Source organism: Xyrauchen texanus, chromosome 14 (assembly GCF_025860055.1).
Source record: "Xyrauchen texanus isolate HMW12.3.18 chromosome 14, RBS_HiC_50CHRs, whole genome shotgun sequence".
NCBI classification, from domain to species: domain Eukaryota; kingdom Metazoa; phylum Chordata; class Actinopteri; order Cypriniformes; family Catostomidae; genus Xyrauchen; species Xyrauchen texanus.
This window is the reverse complement of record NC_068289.1, coordinates 37,987,820-38,005,542: the sequence shown is the minus strand read 5'-3', so window position 1 is coordinate 38,005,542 and position 17,723 is coordinate 37,987,820. Positions and strand designations below refer to the sequence as shown.

General features: G+C 39.3%; 1 protein-coding gene across 2 annotated transcripts; it reads left to right on the top strand.

The window, feature by feature from the left end:
* The first annotated feature begins 6 nt into the window (after positions 1 to 6).
* On the top strand, positions 7 to 17,596 carry LOC127654961 (N-myc-interactor-like). 2 transcript variants are annotated; one of them, XM_052142546.1, is made up of 10 exons: positions 7 to 166; positions 1,055 to 1,090; positions 1,198 to 1,245; positions 1,330 to 1,488; positions 1,559 to 1,675; positions 14,704 to 14,866; positions 15,064 to 15,170; positions 15,271 to 15,457; positions 15,687 to 15,790; positions 15,897 to 17,596. In XM_052142546.1, the coding sequence occupies exons 1-10, from the start codon at positions 146 to 148 to the stop codon at positions 16,098 to 16,100; spliced, it is 1,146 nt and encodes a 381-aa protein (XP_051998506.1). In that variant the 5' UTR covers positions 7 to 145; the 3' UTR covers positions 16,101 to 17,596. The 2 variants fall into 2 exon arrangements, with proteins under 2 accessions (XP_051998506.1, XP_051998505.1); XM_052142545.1 differs by having other exon boundaries at positions 1,192 to 1,245.
* The last annotated feature ends 127 nt before the right edge of the window (positions 17,597 to 17,723 follow it).

Genomic DNA, 17,723 nt, shown 5'->3' with positions numbered 1-17,723 from the left:
TCACTTTTGATTCGGGATTTTTCTGGTAAACACATTTATGTTCTTCCTGGTTTAGATCGAGACTCAGGAACTGAAAGAATCATTCGTGTTCACGATCATTCGACCAAGTATCGATTCTTGATTTTGTTTTTAATTCGCGGGAGAAATGTCTGACAGCGCCGGAGAGGTACGAGATACAAAACATCACATTCACACACTTTAAACGTGTCTATGTGCCTTCATTTCACCATTTTACCGTTTATAGCTTGGGTTAAATACACTTGTGTGTGTGTGTGTGTGTGTGTGTGTGTGTGTGTGTGTGTGTGTGTGTGTGTGTGTGTGTGTGTGTGTGTGTGTGTGAGCGTGTATTTATCACTTTGTGGGGACCAAATGTCCCCATAAGGATAGTAAAACCCGAAATTTTTGACCTTGTGGGGACATTTTGTCGGTCCCCATGAGGAAAACAGCTTATAAATCATACTAAATTATGTTTTTTGAAAATGTAAAAATGCAGAATGTTTTCTGTGAGGGTTAGGTTTAGGGGTAGAGTTAGGTTTAGGGGATAGAATATAATAGTTTGTACAGTATAAAAACCATTATGTCTATGGAAAGTCCCCATAAAACATGGAAACACAACATGTGTGTGTGTGTGTGTGTGTGTGTGTGTGTGTGTGTGTGTGAATGTGTGTGTGTGTGTGTGTGATGTGTGTGTGTATATGTGTGTATGTGTATCACTTTGTGGGGACCAAATGTCCCCATAAGGATAGTAAAACCTGAAATTTTAGACCTTGTGGGGACATTTTGTCGGTCCCCATGAGGAAAAACAGCTTATAAATCATACTAAATTATGTTTTTTGAAAATGTAAAAATGCAGAAAGTTTTCTTTGAGGTTTAGGTTTAGGGGTAGGGTTAGGTTTATGGGATAGAATATAAAGTTTGTACAGTATAAAAACCATTATGTCTATGGAAAGTCCCCATAAAACATGGAAACACAACATGTGTGTGTGTGTGTGTGTGTGTGTGTGTGTGTTTATACGTTTATACATGTTTATATATGTTTATATCTGTTTTTAAGCCTCTGAGTCTGGACGAGAAGTTCAACGCTGTGCAGGTGCTTTACTTTGGTTAAGTACACTTATACATATGTATTTATGTTTATACATGTTTATGTATGTTTATACATGTTTATATATGCTTATATACGTTTATAAGCCTCAGAGTCTGGACGAGAAGTTCAATGCTATGCAGGAGTTACAGAGACTCAAGGTAAATAATTATGAACATTGATGGGAAACAATTAATTATAAAAGACTCATTATTGACTTTTTTTGTGATAATTGTTTCCTACAGAAGCTCATTGGGTCTGAAGAAGATGAAATATCAAGATTAATGCTGGAAAAGCTTGAATCAGATTCTGAGAAGAGAAAAGCCCAGATAGAAACCGAAAGTTGGATCAATTCTGAAGACGAGTCCACTGAGCAGTTTCGGAAAGATCTAGAAGAAATCCAGGTGAATTCTGAGGCTTCATTAAACTAATAACAACCCACACGGACACCGCTGATGAGTGTTTGTGTTTCAGGAAGAGCTGAAGAATCTGGATCGAGTCGATCAGGATCTGAAGAGAGAATATAAAGATCTTGAGAAGAAGCTTCAACTCAAGAGGGCTGAAACGGACTCTCTGCTTCAGAGATTTAAGGTCAACTCACACTATTCATAAACAAATGTTCACACAAATATGAAAATTATCCCATAGTTTACTCACCCTCAAGCCATCCTAGGTGTATATGACTTTATTCTTTCAGCAGTGTATACCGTAGGGACTCTTATTGAGTTAGACGCTGTGTTAGGTATTATATCACAAAAAAAGTCTGGCATATGAAGTGAGGCATATGAGGTAACATTTGAAAGCTTAGAATCTGGACTTTTCAGAGATAACCATCACTTCTGCACTTGTGTTACTTTAAATAACAAAATAAGGCATCAAATCATTCATGTTGAAAATCAGCGCCCCTAGTGGAAATGGGGTAGAACTATTTATATGAAAATAAAAGTCCTTCATGTAGCACCTAAATGGACACAAATTAAAGCTCTCGCTCGCAGGAATATGCATGTACAATTTAGTTTGTTGACCTAATACCACAGTTCAAAATATTTACAAAAGAATCACAAAGTGAAACATGATTTCTGCTGCTGTAAGCCCTGAATAGCCAAAAACTTTATATCTTCTTTTACCTTATAAAGTTCTCTAAAATATTAGCCATTGTTTACTTGTCTTATATATATATATATATATATAAAACATATAGCATATATAAAACATATGGCATATATAACATATAGCATATATAAAACATAGAGCATGAATATAACTTATAGCAGTGGTTCTCAACCGGTGGGGCGGCGCGGACACTCTCCCGGGGGCGAGTAGGCTACGATGGAAGGGAAAAAAAACTGGAAAAAACAATTTTTTGGGCACATTTTTTTTATCACTAAACTACTGTCATAAAAAGTTATAGTTTTGTATATACATAACTCCTGAATAAAAATAAAAATGTGTTTGGACTGATTTAAAAAAAAAAGTTTTGAACAAATTTGATTGGTTTGTCGATAGTGAGCGCAAATGCAGGTAATAAGCGGTTTCATTAAGCGAGTCATTGAGTCGTTCATTCAAACGATTCTTTCAAACGGCCGATTCATCAAGAATGAGACAGATGTTTGTGAATGGGTCATTAAATCTTTGACTCAACCGATTCGTTCACAACACTGAATCATTCAAAACACGATTGAGTATTGCTGTGAGATGCGCTATGGCTATGCTGTGATCTTTGTTTTTATTCATCGGATCTATTTTCGCTGCTAAAATAGACCAAAACAGTCATTATTTCGTCTAAAATGTAAGTGACTGTTAGAAATAAAAGTCTTCTGAACGATAGCAGTGCCTTTTCTCTCCGTCTTTTATTGAGTCGTGAATGAATCAGTACAAAGCATCCAACGTTGGGGAGCGAATTCAAAGTAGCTCAACTCAGCTCATATAGCATATAAATATATATATTGCAATATTGGAGGGGAGTTTACAGGACTATCCAATAAGAACAGACATTACCTCATACAGATAACAATTCCATATGACAGACTCCTTCGAATCCTTGAGAGCCCAAAACCTATGTGAAAAGGCTGCTCTCTACGAGAGCCTGATGGACCATGCCATAGACAATCGTATAAAGTACACACACTAATACAATGTACACAAACAGTCGATGTATGCTCAGACAGAGTGAGGAGGGGGCCTCCACAGCTCCATCTCAATATGAAACAGATGTTTGATAATGCATACAGAAAGGAATGCAGCAACTCAGCATCTCTCTTGGACAGAGCTGAGATGTAGAAATAACATTTCTATTTCTTACAGTGCCCCCTTTGAGAATGACAGTTATACTATAACATAATTATCACATTACATTATTCTCAGCATGTCCAATTAGTACAGAATGATACATGAAACATATTTCAATCAAACATTTCTTTCAAAATCATTAGTACTTGATAGTTCTGTTTGCTAAAGAATATTGAGACGATACAAAAGTATTCATAGAACGATAAATCAACATCCTAATGAATGGAATAATACAACAAACAATAAATGAAAGGATTAACAGTATAACTCCAATTGGTATTAAAGAAGATACAAGTAATTGTTTCCAACTTGTAATCCAATCTCCAAACCCACTCCTATCATCCACTTCTCTTCTCTGTAATTCATCAACAGTTTTTGTCATATTATTTATACCCTCAGCTATGATATGACCATCTTCATCATTTTCTGGTATATATGTACAACAAGAAATTCCAACGATCACACAGACCCCTCCCCTCGCAGCTGTAAGTTGATCTAAGACTAAACGGTTCTGCAAATCAGTCAAGCGAAGTGCTCGAAGTTCTTCTTTGACCCCAACTAAGGTGTCACTGGTAGTTTTAATAAAAGAAATCAATTCATATCTTGTAACTTCTACTTCAAGTCGAATACTACCAATTCCAATTGATGGAAATATACTCTCAAAGAATTTTTCCGTACCAGTCCATAACCGGTATTCTTTTGGAACTGGGTTGTCTCTTCCCAAACTACTTGTCGAACTGCGGTCAGAGAGGGAGCGTGTGTTTCATTGGTTCATCACATCATCCTTCTTGTGTGGTCTAATAATCATAGAATATTCTTCTAAAGTTACCAAAGCACATCGTCCACTCCAATTAAATGGTAACGAGGTATAAACCACGTGTCCACATAACCAAAACCAATCTTTCAAATTTCTTGTTCCTTTTGCAGATGGAACATACCTATTACAATTTTTACCGGTGTATAGTCCACAATACTCATCACATAACTCTCGAAGCTCTGGGTTTACTTTGGCATAGGAACTCATAGCTGTGATCGGAAGAGGAGATCCTTTTAAACATGCTTCCAAGTCAAAGTTTCCTTCCCCAGTCAAACCACTAACACAACAGGCAGTGTTTCGTACTTCACAACGGCGATATATTTGATTACATTTACTATCAGGAATGGAACCCAATGTTGAGGCTCCTACTCTTCTTTCTATACATAGCAATGAGTCAGGAATGGGACCTACAGTTGTCACTTTAGCATGCACTTGTACTGCAACTGTCAGTGCCCTGTTATCAGGACAAGTCCAATTCCCTGTTGAATTTTGAGGTGCAATGAATCCCACAGTACTAAGAAGTAAAGGACAGAACAGATCTTCATCTGTCTCTGATGATTTAACACTTACGCGAGGTCCTGAAGCACTTTGTGGCATTTTCGTACAAACATAACAGTCACTCTTTTTCCCTGTAGACTTAGCAGTGAAATTGACTAATCTCCACCACATATTGGAGGCAAATGAATGTGGTTAATTTTCATGGCTCAGCCAAGTTTCGTTCCCACTGCTAACAAGTGCTTGTGTATAAATGAGTATATTTATTAGCACAATCAGGTGTAATAGCGACTGTGCGGACATGGCTTAATTGTCTCGTTAATATTTTATTGTTAACTTCAATCAACAATCTCGTTCTTCGTCTACTCTTCCTCGTCCTCCCCAGGTCCTTCTAATTCACAGATTCCCGGTTGGGCACTGGCGCTGTGTGTTCAGCTCCTCCAGTGCTTTCACCGTTCACCTCGAATTAGTAAGGCCCTCCTCTGAAGCAAGCTTCACGCGGCTTGCGTGGATCCACTGTGGTTGAAGATCAGTCAGAACACCCGTCCTTGTCACAGCGATCACCGTGGCCGGCCCCAGATAATTCGGTTCTCCAAGTTTCGTAGGTTTCAGACACCTAATCAACACCGATTGTCCTGGAACGAAAGGATGAGTTGGCCCTTCTGATGGAAGAGGGAGAGAGAGAGAAACATCACCATTTATGCCATTTAACGTTCTAACTAGGGAATCCACATAATCCGCGATGATCACCTCCGTGTCACCTGGGGAGAGATTGCCAGCGCGACCTCTGACCCAAGGGGTCGGGAAAGGTCTACCCATGAGAATTTCAAAGGGAGACATTTTTGTAGTGGCTGACGGAGACATTCTCATTTCCGTCAGTACGGCAGGCAGTAAATCAACCCAATTTCTGCCCGTATCTAAGCATGCTTTATTAAGACGTTCTTTTATCGTTTTGTTCAAACGTTCCACGTTTGACGAAGATTGAGGATGATACTGGATATGAAAATTCCAATTAATACTAAGTTCTTTAGCTAATAATTGTGTTACTTTAGAAGCAAATGGAGTTCCATTGTCGCTTGCTATAACAGTTGGAATACCGAAACGCGGTATAATTTCTTTGGCAAGAACCTTCACTACCGTCTTTGCGTCTTCTTTTCCACACGGAAAAGCCTCAGGCCACTTAGTAAATCGGTCAATAATCACGAGCAAATACTTGTGATTTCCACATGGAGGCATGTGTGTAAAATCGATCTGTAAATATTGGAAAGGAAGTTCAGGATGTGGTAAAGCATCATGGCTGATTGCCTTGTGCCTGTTTGTTTGCACACACACCAGGCAAGCATCCAAACATCAACAAAGTATTTCTTCGAACGTTTGCAATGCAGTATGATTGATTCAAATTTTGTATCACTTTTTCTTTTGACACATGTGATACACCATGATAATGCCTACACAGCATTACAACAGTAGATGCTGGTAGCGCGATTCTACCTTGTTTAACTCTTAAAATACCAACTTGATCTGGTTTTACTTCATTAGCTGCCCAATGAGTCAAATCATGTTGAGTAGGATTCGCTTGTAAGATTTTAACATCCAAATCATTAATCAATGATGAATTCATCATCGGCACTTCATTCTTTTGTTCATTTACATGCGGACTACGTATTGCTTCTTTTGCTGCCCATTTCGCTACTTCATCCGCAAATCTGTTACCTTTGGCCTCGTCAGATTCACCTGTTTTATGACCAGCTACTTTAATTACAGCAAGCTTCGATGGTTGCTGTGCTGCACTAATCAGCTCGGCCACAATGTTGTGATGCGAAATTGGTTTTCCTTCGGAGGTTTTGAAATTTCTTTCCTCCCACAATTTAGCAAAATCATGGACTATGCCATACGCATATTTGGAGTCAGTATATATGTTGATACACTGACCTTTTGCCAATTGACAAGCTCTTATTAAAGCAATCAGTTCTGCGACTTGTGCTGATTTATGTGGCAGTGAATACGCTTCAATTACTTTATTAGGCAATTCAACAATAGCATAACCACACAAATATGTACTGTCGTTTGGCTTAAAGCAGGATCCATCAATATACCAATGGATTCCCTCCTCCAGGACAGACGTGGAAACGTCTGGCCTGCAAGCAGTCGAAATTTTGATCCTGTTCATGGTCGTGGTCGTCGCTCTCAAATTCACCTTGTGTCAGCAACCTATGCAAATGTACAGTAGGGCCATGAATAACAGAAGTTACTTTCAACGTTACATTAGCAGTAGCTAACAATATAGCCTCATAGCCAGAACGGCGTTGGGCAGCCATGTGTTGAGTCGAAATATTATGCATAATGGCTCCTACCTGATGAGAAACATGTACAATGAGAGGATGTGACAAAACAACCTTTTCAGCATCCTGTATCATGATTGCTGTGGCAGCCACTGCACGCAAACAAGCCGGAAGGCCCTTAGCGACCGAATCAAGGGTCTTAGATAAATAAGCTATTGGACGGAAAGTGCCCCCATGCTCTTGGGCCAGGATTGCTGCGGCTGTGCCACCACTTTCGTACACGTATAGATGAAAGTCTTGTGTGTAACAGGGTAGGCCAAGGGCAGGCAGCCTTAATAATAATAATAATAATAATAATAATAATAACTTTATTTTGTATAGCGCTTTTAAAAGTGAATTCTCAGAGCGCTTTACATAAGCAGAATTAAAAGTAAAAAAAACACATAAAAAGGCATGATCACACAATACAAAATATTTCACACATGATTACAAACCTAAAAACAAATTATAAATAAATATCAAGACAGATTAAGACCATAATATACATCTCATTAACAGCCACCAATATCACCTCTACCCAAATGCTTCCGTAAAATAATGAGTTTTAAGGGATGTTTTAAACCTTTTCAAAGATGGTGCAAATCTTGTTTCGGAAGGCAAGGAGTTCCATAACTTTGGGGCGACTGAAGAGAATGCCCTATCACCCATTGTTTTTAGCTTCGTTTCCGGAACAGCTAAAAGACCGGCATCAGCAGAGCGAAGATTACGTGTTGGGATGTAGGGCATTAAAAGCTCGGCGAGATATTGAGGAGCGAGTCCATTCAATGCCTTATATGTCAACATCAGAATCTTAAAATCAACACGAAATTTAACCAATGCAAGATCTCTAAAATGGGTTTTATATGATCTCTTTGTCTTGTCCTAGTCAGAATACGTGCGGCAGAGTTTTGTACCCACTGAAGTTTATTCAGAATAGATTTTGATGCTCTTGCTAACAAGGCATTACAATAATCAATTCGAGGAAAAACCAGAGTATTAATTAATTTTTCAGCTACAGGAAAGGACAGCATGGTCCGTAATCTGGATACATTTCTAAGATGAAAAAAAGAAACTCTTAACAGTATTACATACGTGAAGATCGAATGTTAAATTAGAATCGAAAATTACTCCCAAGTTTTTTAATTTTGATTGGAACTGGATTACAGAGCCGTCCACTTGTAACGCTACAGGTTGCACTCTGCGTAACTGGTGGGGCGAAACAATAAGCATCACCTCAGTCTTATCACTATTTAAGCATAAAAAATGAGCAGACATCCAATTTTTAATAAATGTGATACAGTTAGAGAGATGTAATACGGCCACATTTACATCAGATTTTGAGTGAACATATATCTGGGTGTCGTCCGCATAAAAATGAAAATCAAGACCTAGAGACCTCAAGAGTTGGCCAAGAGGAAAAATATAAAGAGTGAAAAGTAAGGGACCCAAAATTGAACCCTGAGGAACACCAAATTTTACCATACCAGCCTCTGATCTGCAGCCACCCAGCACAACAAATTGTTTGCGATCCGAAAAATAACACTTAAACCAGCTCAGAGCAGAGTCAGATACACCAAAGACTGATAGTGTCGATCAATAGTGTCGAAAGCAGCACTGAGATCAAGCAGAATCAGTATTGATAAGCAACCAGCATCGGAAGCCATCAATAAGTCATTTGTGACTTTGACTAATGGTGTCTCAGTGCTATGCATTTTTCAAAAGCCAGATTGAAGAGGCTCAAAAAGGTTATTTGCAGACAAATGAGAAAGCAGTTGTGAAGCAACAATACGTTCCAGGATTTTAGCAATAAAAGGGAGACCAGAGATGGGACGAAAATTTGCTAGATTCTCACAGTCACGGCTATTTGTTTTTGGGACAGGGGTTACAGCAGCAATTTTAAGTGCAGATGGCATGACACCAGAAGACAGTGAGTCATTTATAATACTCAATACAGCCGGACACAAAGAAGAAAAGCATGACTGAAACAACCCAGCTGGTATGGGATCAACACTTGAGGTGGCAGCCCTCATTTTTAGAACCACATTACACAGGGATTGAGAATCTAACATGGAGAATTCTGAAAAACAAACACCAGAAAATTCCATGTTACTTATTTTTGGGGTAACAGTTGTATTAGTGGTAGTAATCTGATCTCTTATCCCTCAATCTTATTGCCAAAAAACTCAAGAAACTTATTGCATAATTGAACAGAAGGAGGGACATTGGGAATGCTATTTCTGTTTAAAAGATTGTTAATAGAATTAAACAATTTTCTTGGGTTATCTTGATTACTTGCAATGATCTGGGAGAAATGAGCAGACCTTCTCGATACAATTTCAGTCCTGTATTCTCCCAAACTTTCTTTCCAAGCCAGATGATACACAGTTAGACCAGTAGAGCGCCATCTGCGCTCCATTTTGCGACACTGAGCTTTCATTGTGCGCAGATCATCGTTATACCACGGGGCAGATCGTTTAAAAGATACAGCACGTGACATAAGAGGTGCAAACGTGTCCAGGCCAGATGAAAGAATTGTGTACAACCGATTTACTTTATCATCCAATGCATCAGATGGTACAATACAGCTAATAGCAGAGTCAATAAAGTCTGAGAAGTCGGTGGGTGCAATAGATCTCCACTTACGGTAATAAATAATACGGGAAGTAGTAGTAATTAAATCAGGTAACTCCAACTTGAAAAGAATGGCTAAGTGATCAGATAGCCCAAAATCAGATACAGACAACCCAGACACAAGTGTACCATTTTGAATCACAAGATCCAAAATGTGGCCTTTATTGTGTGTAGGACAATCCACAACTTGATGTAACTCAAAACAGTCTAATAAAGATGTAAAGTCTCTAGTTGATGAAATATATTTTTTGTCCATGTGTATATTAAAATCACCAAAAATTAAAATTTTCTGAAATTTTAAAACCAACACAGACAGTAGTTCAGCAAAATCAGATATAAATTCTTTGTTACCCTTGGGAGGTCTGTACACAGTCACAATGACCGTAGATGATGAAGCAGAAACACTCAAGGTGAGGCATTCAAATGATGTAAACGAAGGGATTTCCACAGAACACAGTCCTAAATGCTGTTTAAACAGCACAATGATACCACCTCCTCTTCCAGTTGAACGCGGAAGATCGCATAATCCATATCCCTCAGGAGACAGTTCATTAAGGAGTAGACCATCAGACTCTTTATGCCAGGTTTCTGTTAAGCATATGAGATCCCAGTTTTGATCCATAATTAGATCACATACAGTCAAGGCTTTGTTATTAATCGAGCGCACATTTATCAGTGCAGATTCCAGCAATCGTACCGGTGCAGCCTCCTCACGCAAGACTGCCAGATTATTAAAATTAACCCCCGTAGGTCTCCATGGCGACTTCAGCGGTTTACGCTGAAGACTTAGAGAGAAGGCTCTATTCAAAAGGCGAAGATTCTCTTGAGTAGCTCCACCACGACGAACACGGATAGGAGGGTAACTGGGGATCGTCGAAGGAGAATCCTGAATGATGGTCCGAAGCCAGCGAATAGGTGGATCGAGCAAACGCCATCCAGCACATCGTCCAACGCCTAGATTCCGCGTCATCATTGGAAAGTGGCTGGATGACTCCCGAAATTTCCGGTAGCAGCACAGTTGCAGACGAATCTTCCACAAGAGCACTTCCTGTGTCGGTTGTAATGGAAAAAACTGAAGGGAACAGAAGTGTCAAAGAGTTAGAATCAAAATTCAATTTCATACCAAGTTTATGCATCAAGTCTCTACCTAACAGGCAGAATGGAGAATTCGGTATGATTGCAAATGAATGCATTTTAAACAATGTCGGTACATCCTTAGAAGTAATTGGTAAGGTGGGCGTCAATTCGCATTTCACAGGAACATTATTAATCCCTACAGAATTAATTTGCTTTCCCGTGACGGAGCCTGAGTACACATCGGAAGATAACGAGGACACCGAAGCGCCGCTATCAATTAAAAACATGTATGGTTTATGGTCCACATTTAATTCAAGGAATGGCAAAACATTTGATTTATTTGGGTATTGCATCGAAAGTTGTGAAAATTCAGACTCTTTGCTCTCGCACCGTCAGGCGCGATTCCATTCAGTTGGATATCTATCTGAATGTGTTACACTCTGTCTCCGGTTAGGAGAAAGCGAAGGAGGGTATTTTTTCTCATAGTCAGTAGAGCGCTTACGCATCTGGCTTCTATTAGGCTGCTGCTCAGTTCTTTGTCTGCAAAACTTTGCAACATGTCCGGAGCGACCGCAACAATAACATTTGACAGGCTTTGTTGTGTGAAAAAACTGACGTTTTTGAGCTGCAGCATCAACTTGTAACATTATCAGAGTTTTTCCTTTGGAGGAAGCAAAGGCTCCAGCAGAGGAAAGCTCACGTAAACGCTTGCCAAGATCATCAATCGACATCGTTAAAAAATTATTCGTGGTAATACGAATCAATTGTGCAGTCTCATCATGCATGTTATTTAGAAACGTGTTCACAAACAACTGACAATTATCATCATCAACCGGAATCGCCGATTCTTCAATCCATGCACGTTTAAATCTGTTGAAAAAAGCAACTGGACTCTCGCCAGCTCTTTGTTTTGCATTAGCTGCATGTGAGATGTCTTGTTTAGCAGATGACAACTTCAGCAAAAGTGCCGTTACTTGTTTGAAGAAAAGTTTAAGCTTACCCGAATTGGCCCAAACCCAATTGACATCATCGTCATCATGATCATCCACAATCCTAACGCCACGGAAAGTTCCGGACAAATCACCAGACTCTTCTGCATGTATTGTCAAAATGTTACGAGGCGATGGTGTATCATATGTCGGGCTTAACAAATCAATTTCTTCAATTAATTCTTCCTCCGTAATTTCAGGAGGGAGTGTTTTAGTTAGTATGAAACGATAATCACGCCCTGTCAATTGACTATAAGCTGTCAATCGCTTCAAAACCGAAACATACTGATGAGGTGTTTTAGACGGATCAGGAAGCTCTTTAGCAATAGCTATAACATCAGCAAGAGGCATCGGGTGAACCTTAAATCCTTCTGCAGTTTCCACGAACGGAAATGCAGTCGCAGCTTTCAAATCAGTATACAGTTTATTTTTCACGGGCGCACACGCTAAAGGTGACTGAAGATGTTCATAGTTCGGAGGGGGGGGCGGTGTGAGAGAAAGCTTTGTCTTTCTCCTCAGGCTGTGAGACTGACTGTGCACTGAGATCAGCCCGCGGGGTAGAAAATTTACGATCTTTTTTATTTTTTCCTGCCGCTTTGTCTATGTCAGGTCCGCGATCCCAGTACTTTTTCATCATTTTCCAAGTTTTATAGGATTGTTTCATATAATCAAAGTCCCATTCTGGATCACCCCAGTTTCCGAAAACCATGTCTTTCGCTGCAGTCATGTCTGTATCTTTAAACGATCCTTGACGGGGAAATGCATCTAATTGTATTTTGTCCTCTGACCAGCCAGCTAAATTTGATAGATAAGGTTCCGTAAAAAAGGCTTGATTATTTCTGTCCATAAAATCTTTCGGAGATTCATTAAATAAAGGTGGAGTTATTTTGTTTCCCATTTTTGAAAACCACACAAAAATGTTCTCCTCTAAACCAAATAAACAAAATTCAAATAATCAAAATAGAAAACAAAGAAGAAAAATTCTGCAGTGTTAATTGTTAGTAAAGCATTTTAGTCAAGGAAGCAAAGAAAGAAGAAGAATAGAGAAAGAGGAAAAGAAAAAAAAAATCAAAAATCAAAATAAACTGTGCATTGATTCACTCACAAACCCCCCAAAAAAACGACGGAGGTTTTTATGAAATATCTCGCAACAATCCTTCTTACAAAAGTAAGGAAATCACACAACGAAGAAAATTGATCACGTTTTCTTTACGTTCGTCCCGTAGTTTATCAAAAACTTACGAGGTTACTCACAACAGCAAAAAGAGGGAATTCAAGTCTCTTTTGTGTTCTTCCCGCGTCTCATTAGAAACACAAGGATAATCCTCCCGCATTTATCAAAAATACGAGGAGACCGTACACTATATAACGACAAATAAACTTGGTCGTCAGGTTGTGTGATGTATGCTGCTGAACTGTATTCAAATGTTATAAATATAAAAACACCACATTTTGAAATTTAACTGCAGTATGTTAATTTAGTTTATTTGTGTGTGCTGCACTCATAGACTTTAGAAAACGGCGCTCATTTGTTTGATTTCAACCTGTCTTTGCAAGGCCGCGAAACTCATATTTTGCTCCTTGCAGACAAAGTGCACGCCTTCACACAAACACTAGACCTCTGGCATCAGTCGAGGGAACTGCGACATGTTCCCCAGCCTTGCAGACTTTATCACTGATGCAGGCACGTCACACGATTTCTCCTCCCTATTTCAATCAGCGTCTGAGCACCTGTCAGCAATGAGAAAACAATTTGCGACGTACTTTAAAGAGGATTATCGCTCTTTTGCGTGGGTTCGAGATCCGTTTGTGTGCACAGCAAACGAGTTATCAACTGATATGCAGGAACAGCTTATTGAGCTGAAGAGTGACAGTAGACTGAAGGAACTCTTTAGCTCCTCCCCTCTTTCGTCATTCTGGGCAGCATTGATGCAGGAATACCCTGAACTCTGTGACGTCACCTTGAAGATTCTCCTTCCTTTCACGTCGACATATTTGTGTGAGGCAGGATTCTCAAAAATGACTGCACTCAAAACGAAATACCGCAATCTTGCACAAATCGAGGATGATTTGAGGCTATGTTTATCAAACATTGAGCCAAGAATTGAGGATCTTTGCAAGGCAAAGCAGGCTCAGGTCTCACATTAACATCACCTACCAGCAAGCTTCTGTAAAAAATGCAGATGATGCCTACTATTAGGCCTAGTAATAATAACAATAATAAAGCATAAATTAATATCAGAGGTCTGGTGCCAATTCCCAATTATAGCAATAGCCTAGTAATGATAATAGGCCTACTGATGATGATAATAATAATAATAATAATAATAATAACAACAATAAAGTATGTAACCTCATATAATTATATAGCAATAGCCTAGTAATGATGACAGGCCTACTACTACTCATAATAATAATAATAATGCCTGCAAGCTCACATTAGAAGTCTGGTGCTACTGCCAATTATAATAATAATAATAATAATAACAACAATAAAGCGCGGGGCGGGGGGCACTGGGGCCCCAACTGCAATGAACCAGCTTTGGGGGGGCCCAGCTTGCAAAAGGTTGAGAACCCCTGACTTATAGCATATATATAACATATAGCATATATAAAACATAGAGCATATATATATATATATATATATATATACATATGGCATATACTGTATATATATATATATATATATATATATATATATATATATATATACATAGAGCATATATATATATAACATATAGAATAGATAATATATATAGCATCCGAGTGCATGACGATTGTTCCTCACCATTGTGATTTCAATAACACCGGTAATTCATGACATGTGTATTTCAGTGCTCGTTCTGGAAGAGAGATTCAGCTAAATGACAATGAGAAAAACTGCAGAACTTTTTAAAGTACAGTACAGGTTTAGTAAAAAACAAACCCCAGGGCATTACAAGGGACTTTGCCTAAACCTTTTCCATAAACGTATATCAGTTCTTTCTGTCTGATATGTAGATTAAAGCTGAAATCCCAGTGAAAAGAGTGAAGTTTACTCATCCTGTTGAAGAAGAGCAAGAAGACCGAGAGGAACATGTGGAATCTGTGTTCACCGTCACCCAGAGACCATCACATCTGCTGAAGGGCGGTCACGCTCTCATCACGTTTGAGGAGGAGAAAGGTACGAATAAAGATGAGCAATCCCCACTTCCATCATGTTCACGGGCTGTATGCTCAATATATTGATGTTCCATAGGTGTAAGGTGATGAATATTTGTGGTTTTATTTGCTTTGCTCACTGTAAGTCAATGAAGAGCTTGTTTAGTTTCTCCTGAATGGGACTCGTTTGTGTGATTGATTCAGTGTTTTGTCTGTCAGTGTCCGAGCAGATCCTCAGACTGGCGAAGTGTTCTGTGTCCTGCGACAAAACCAAGATGGATGTCAAGCCGTACGCTTTAACTTTGGATCCTTCGGTGAAATTTGAGGTAGTGTGAAATGTCCTGAGATCTTGATATACATCAGAGCTGTGTGCAGAATGAATGATGTTAACTAATGAATGAACCCTGTTCATTTGTGTCTCTGCAGGTTCATATCAAGGTATCCAAGAAGACCGTCAAGTTCCGCAATGCTCCGCCCACTTTACCTGAGCAGCGAATGAGAGACCGTCTGGAGCTGTCCTTCTCTCGAGCGAGTCGTGGAGGAGGAGAGGTGCAAAGAGTGCAGTACGACGAGCAGAACGGCACGGGACACGTCACCTTCCTCAACACTGGAGGTGGATGTTTGGTGATTCAGTGGCATAACACAGTCATGTATTTACAGCTGGACTCATTTTCTCTTTCTATGAGTCCCTGAATGAGAATGTTTTTCTGTCCCAGAACAGAATACACTGAATTATAGTCACAGTTTAAATCTAGTGATGTCTTCCTGCATCGAGTGATTTCAGCTACAATCGTTTCTGATCATTGTGTTGTAGATATTTAGAATGACTCTTCTGGTTTCAGTGGCGGAGAATTTGGTCCTCAGAGGAAAGTTCTGTGTGGATACGGACCGCGACATGCTGGTGGATGTTCTTCCTCTGTATCAGTACCAGCTCAAGAAATTTCAAGTGTGTTTCCATCAACACAAGCTCATATATCTCAAATACTGTATTCACTATTTATAAGCAGGATATAAATGTGTTTTTGTTGATGTGTTGTGTGATGACAATGTAGACATTCTCGGGCGTCCCGAATCGCACCGTGATGCTGGGAGGAATTCCGGAGGTGATGGATGAAGAAGATCTTCAGGACCATCTAGAAATCCACTTCCAGAAGCCCAGTAACTACGGCGGAGAAGTGGAGAACATAAAATATGTCCCTGCTGGAAAACTGCTGACGGCGTTCTTCAGTGAGGACAACACGGACACTGACGCTTGAGAGTCGCTGATTCGGTGTATAATGTATGGATTCACGTGTTATTGGGTAAAAGGGATTTTAATCTTTAATTAATTAACAATATGACTCATCATAAAATATCAGACAGTACAATACCAAAGAATGAAAAAGAATGAAAGTAGATGTGAAGTAGTTACATCGGCTGTTAATATTGTAAACAATGAAGTCACATTTACTGTGTGAGGATGTAAAACTCTGAACAGATCATAAAACACATTAAAGTTGCAAGTGACTGATGTAGGAACGTTATATTCTTTATTAGCATTATATAATGATGAAGTCACATGATCAGCCGGGAGGTATATACACTGTGTGTTCAGCTGTTAATGCACAGATTTGTTGAAGGAAATATTTCTTGTGCATTAAAGAGAAACTTGTCTGTCATACAAGTTTCATGTTTCAGATTTGTGAGTGTGTGTGTCAGTGTGTAGTGTGTGTCAGTGTGAGTGTGTAGTTTGTGAGTGTGTGTGTGTGTGTAACGAAACAGACGAGGAGTGGGATCTAAATGCAGCTTTTAATGAAATCATAAAATAAACCAGGTAACTCGGCGTATAACAAAAACACAGGGAACAAATAAAACATCCACGATGGGAAACCAAAATATAAACAAGAGAAAACATCCACGAAGGGCACGGGCAGAAACACATTCAAGAACATACATTTAACAACTGACAACGGATGATAAAACAATAGGGTTTAAATACACAAAGGATAATGATTAAATGACACACAGGTGAGAACAATGGGGTGCTGTTGGCAGTGATGAGGGCAGGGAATTATGGGAAGTGTAGTCCGGGACAGATGACAAGGGAGAAACACAGGGCAGACAACAGTGCGTAAGAGTGTGTGTGTAGTGTGTTAGCGATTGTGTGTCAGTGTGTGTGTATGACTGAGAGTGTGTGTGTGTAGTGACGTCACACCAAAGTGCTTTTCATACACACCTTTTTGCTTCACCAATAAAAACACATGAAATAACATTTCATCAATGCTACATTTACACCATAAAAAAGTATTTGCATGACTCGTGTCAGCGCTGCAGAATACATTGAAGTCTATGAAGTGAGTGATATTTATACGGGTAAAGGGTCATCACATGACTCGTGTCAGTGCTGCAGAATACATTGAAGTCTATGAAGTGAGTGATATTTATACGGGTAAAGGGTCATCACATGACTCGTGTCAGTGCTGCAGAACACATTGAAGTCTATGAAGTGAGTGATATTTATACGTGTAAAGGGTCATCACATGACTCGTGTCAGTGCTGCAGAATACATTGAAGTCTATGAAGTGAGTGATATTTATACGTGTAAAGGGTCATCACATGACTCGTGTCAGCGCTGCGGAACACATTGAAGTCTATGAAGTGAGTGATATTTATACGTGTAAAGGGTCATCACATGACTCGTGTCAGCGCTGCAGAACACATTGAAGTCTATGAAGCGAGTGATATTTATACGGGTAAAGGGTCATCACATGACTCGTGTCAGCTGCAGGAAGACATTGAAGTCTATGAAGCGAGTGATATTTATACGAGTAAAGGGTCATCACATGACTCGTGTCAGCGCTGCAGAACACATTGAAGTCTATGAAGCGAGTGATATTTAT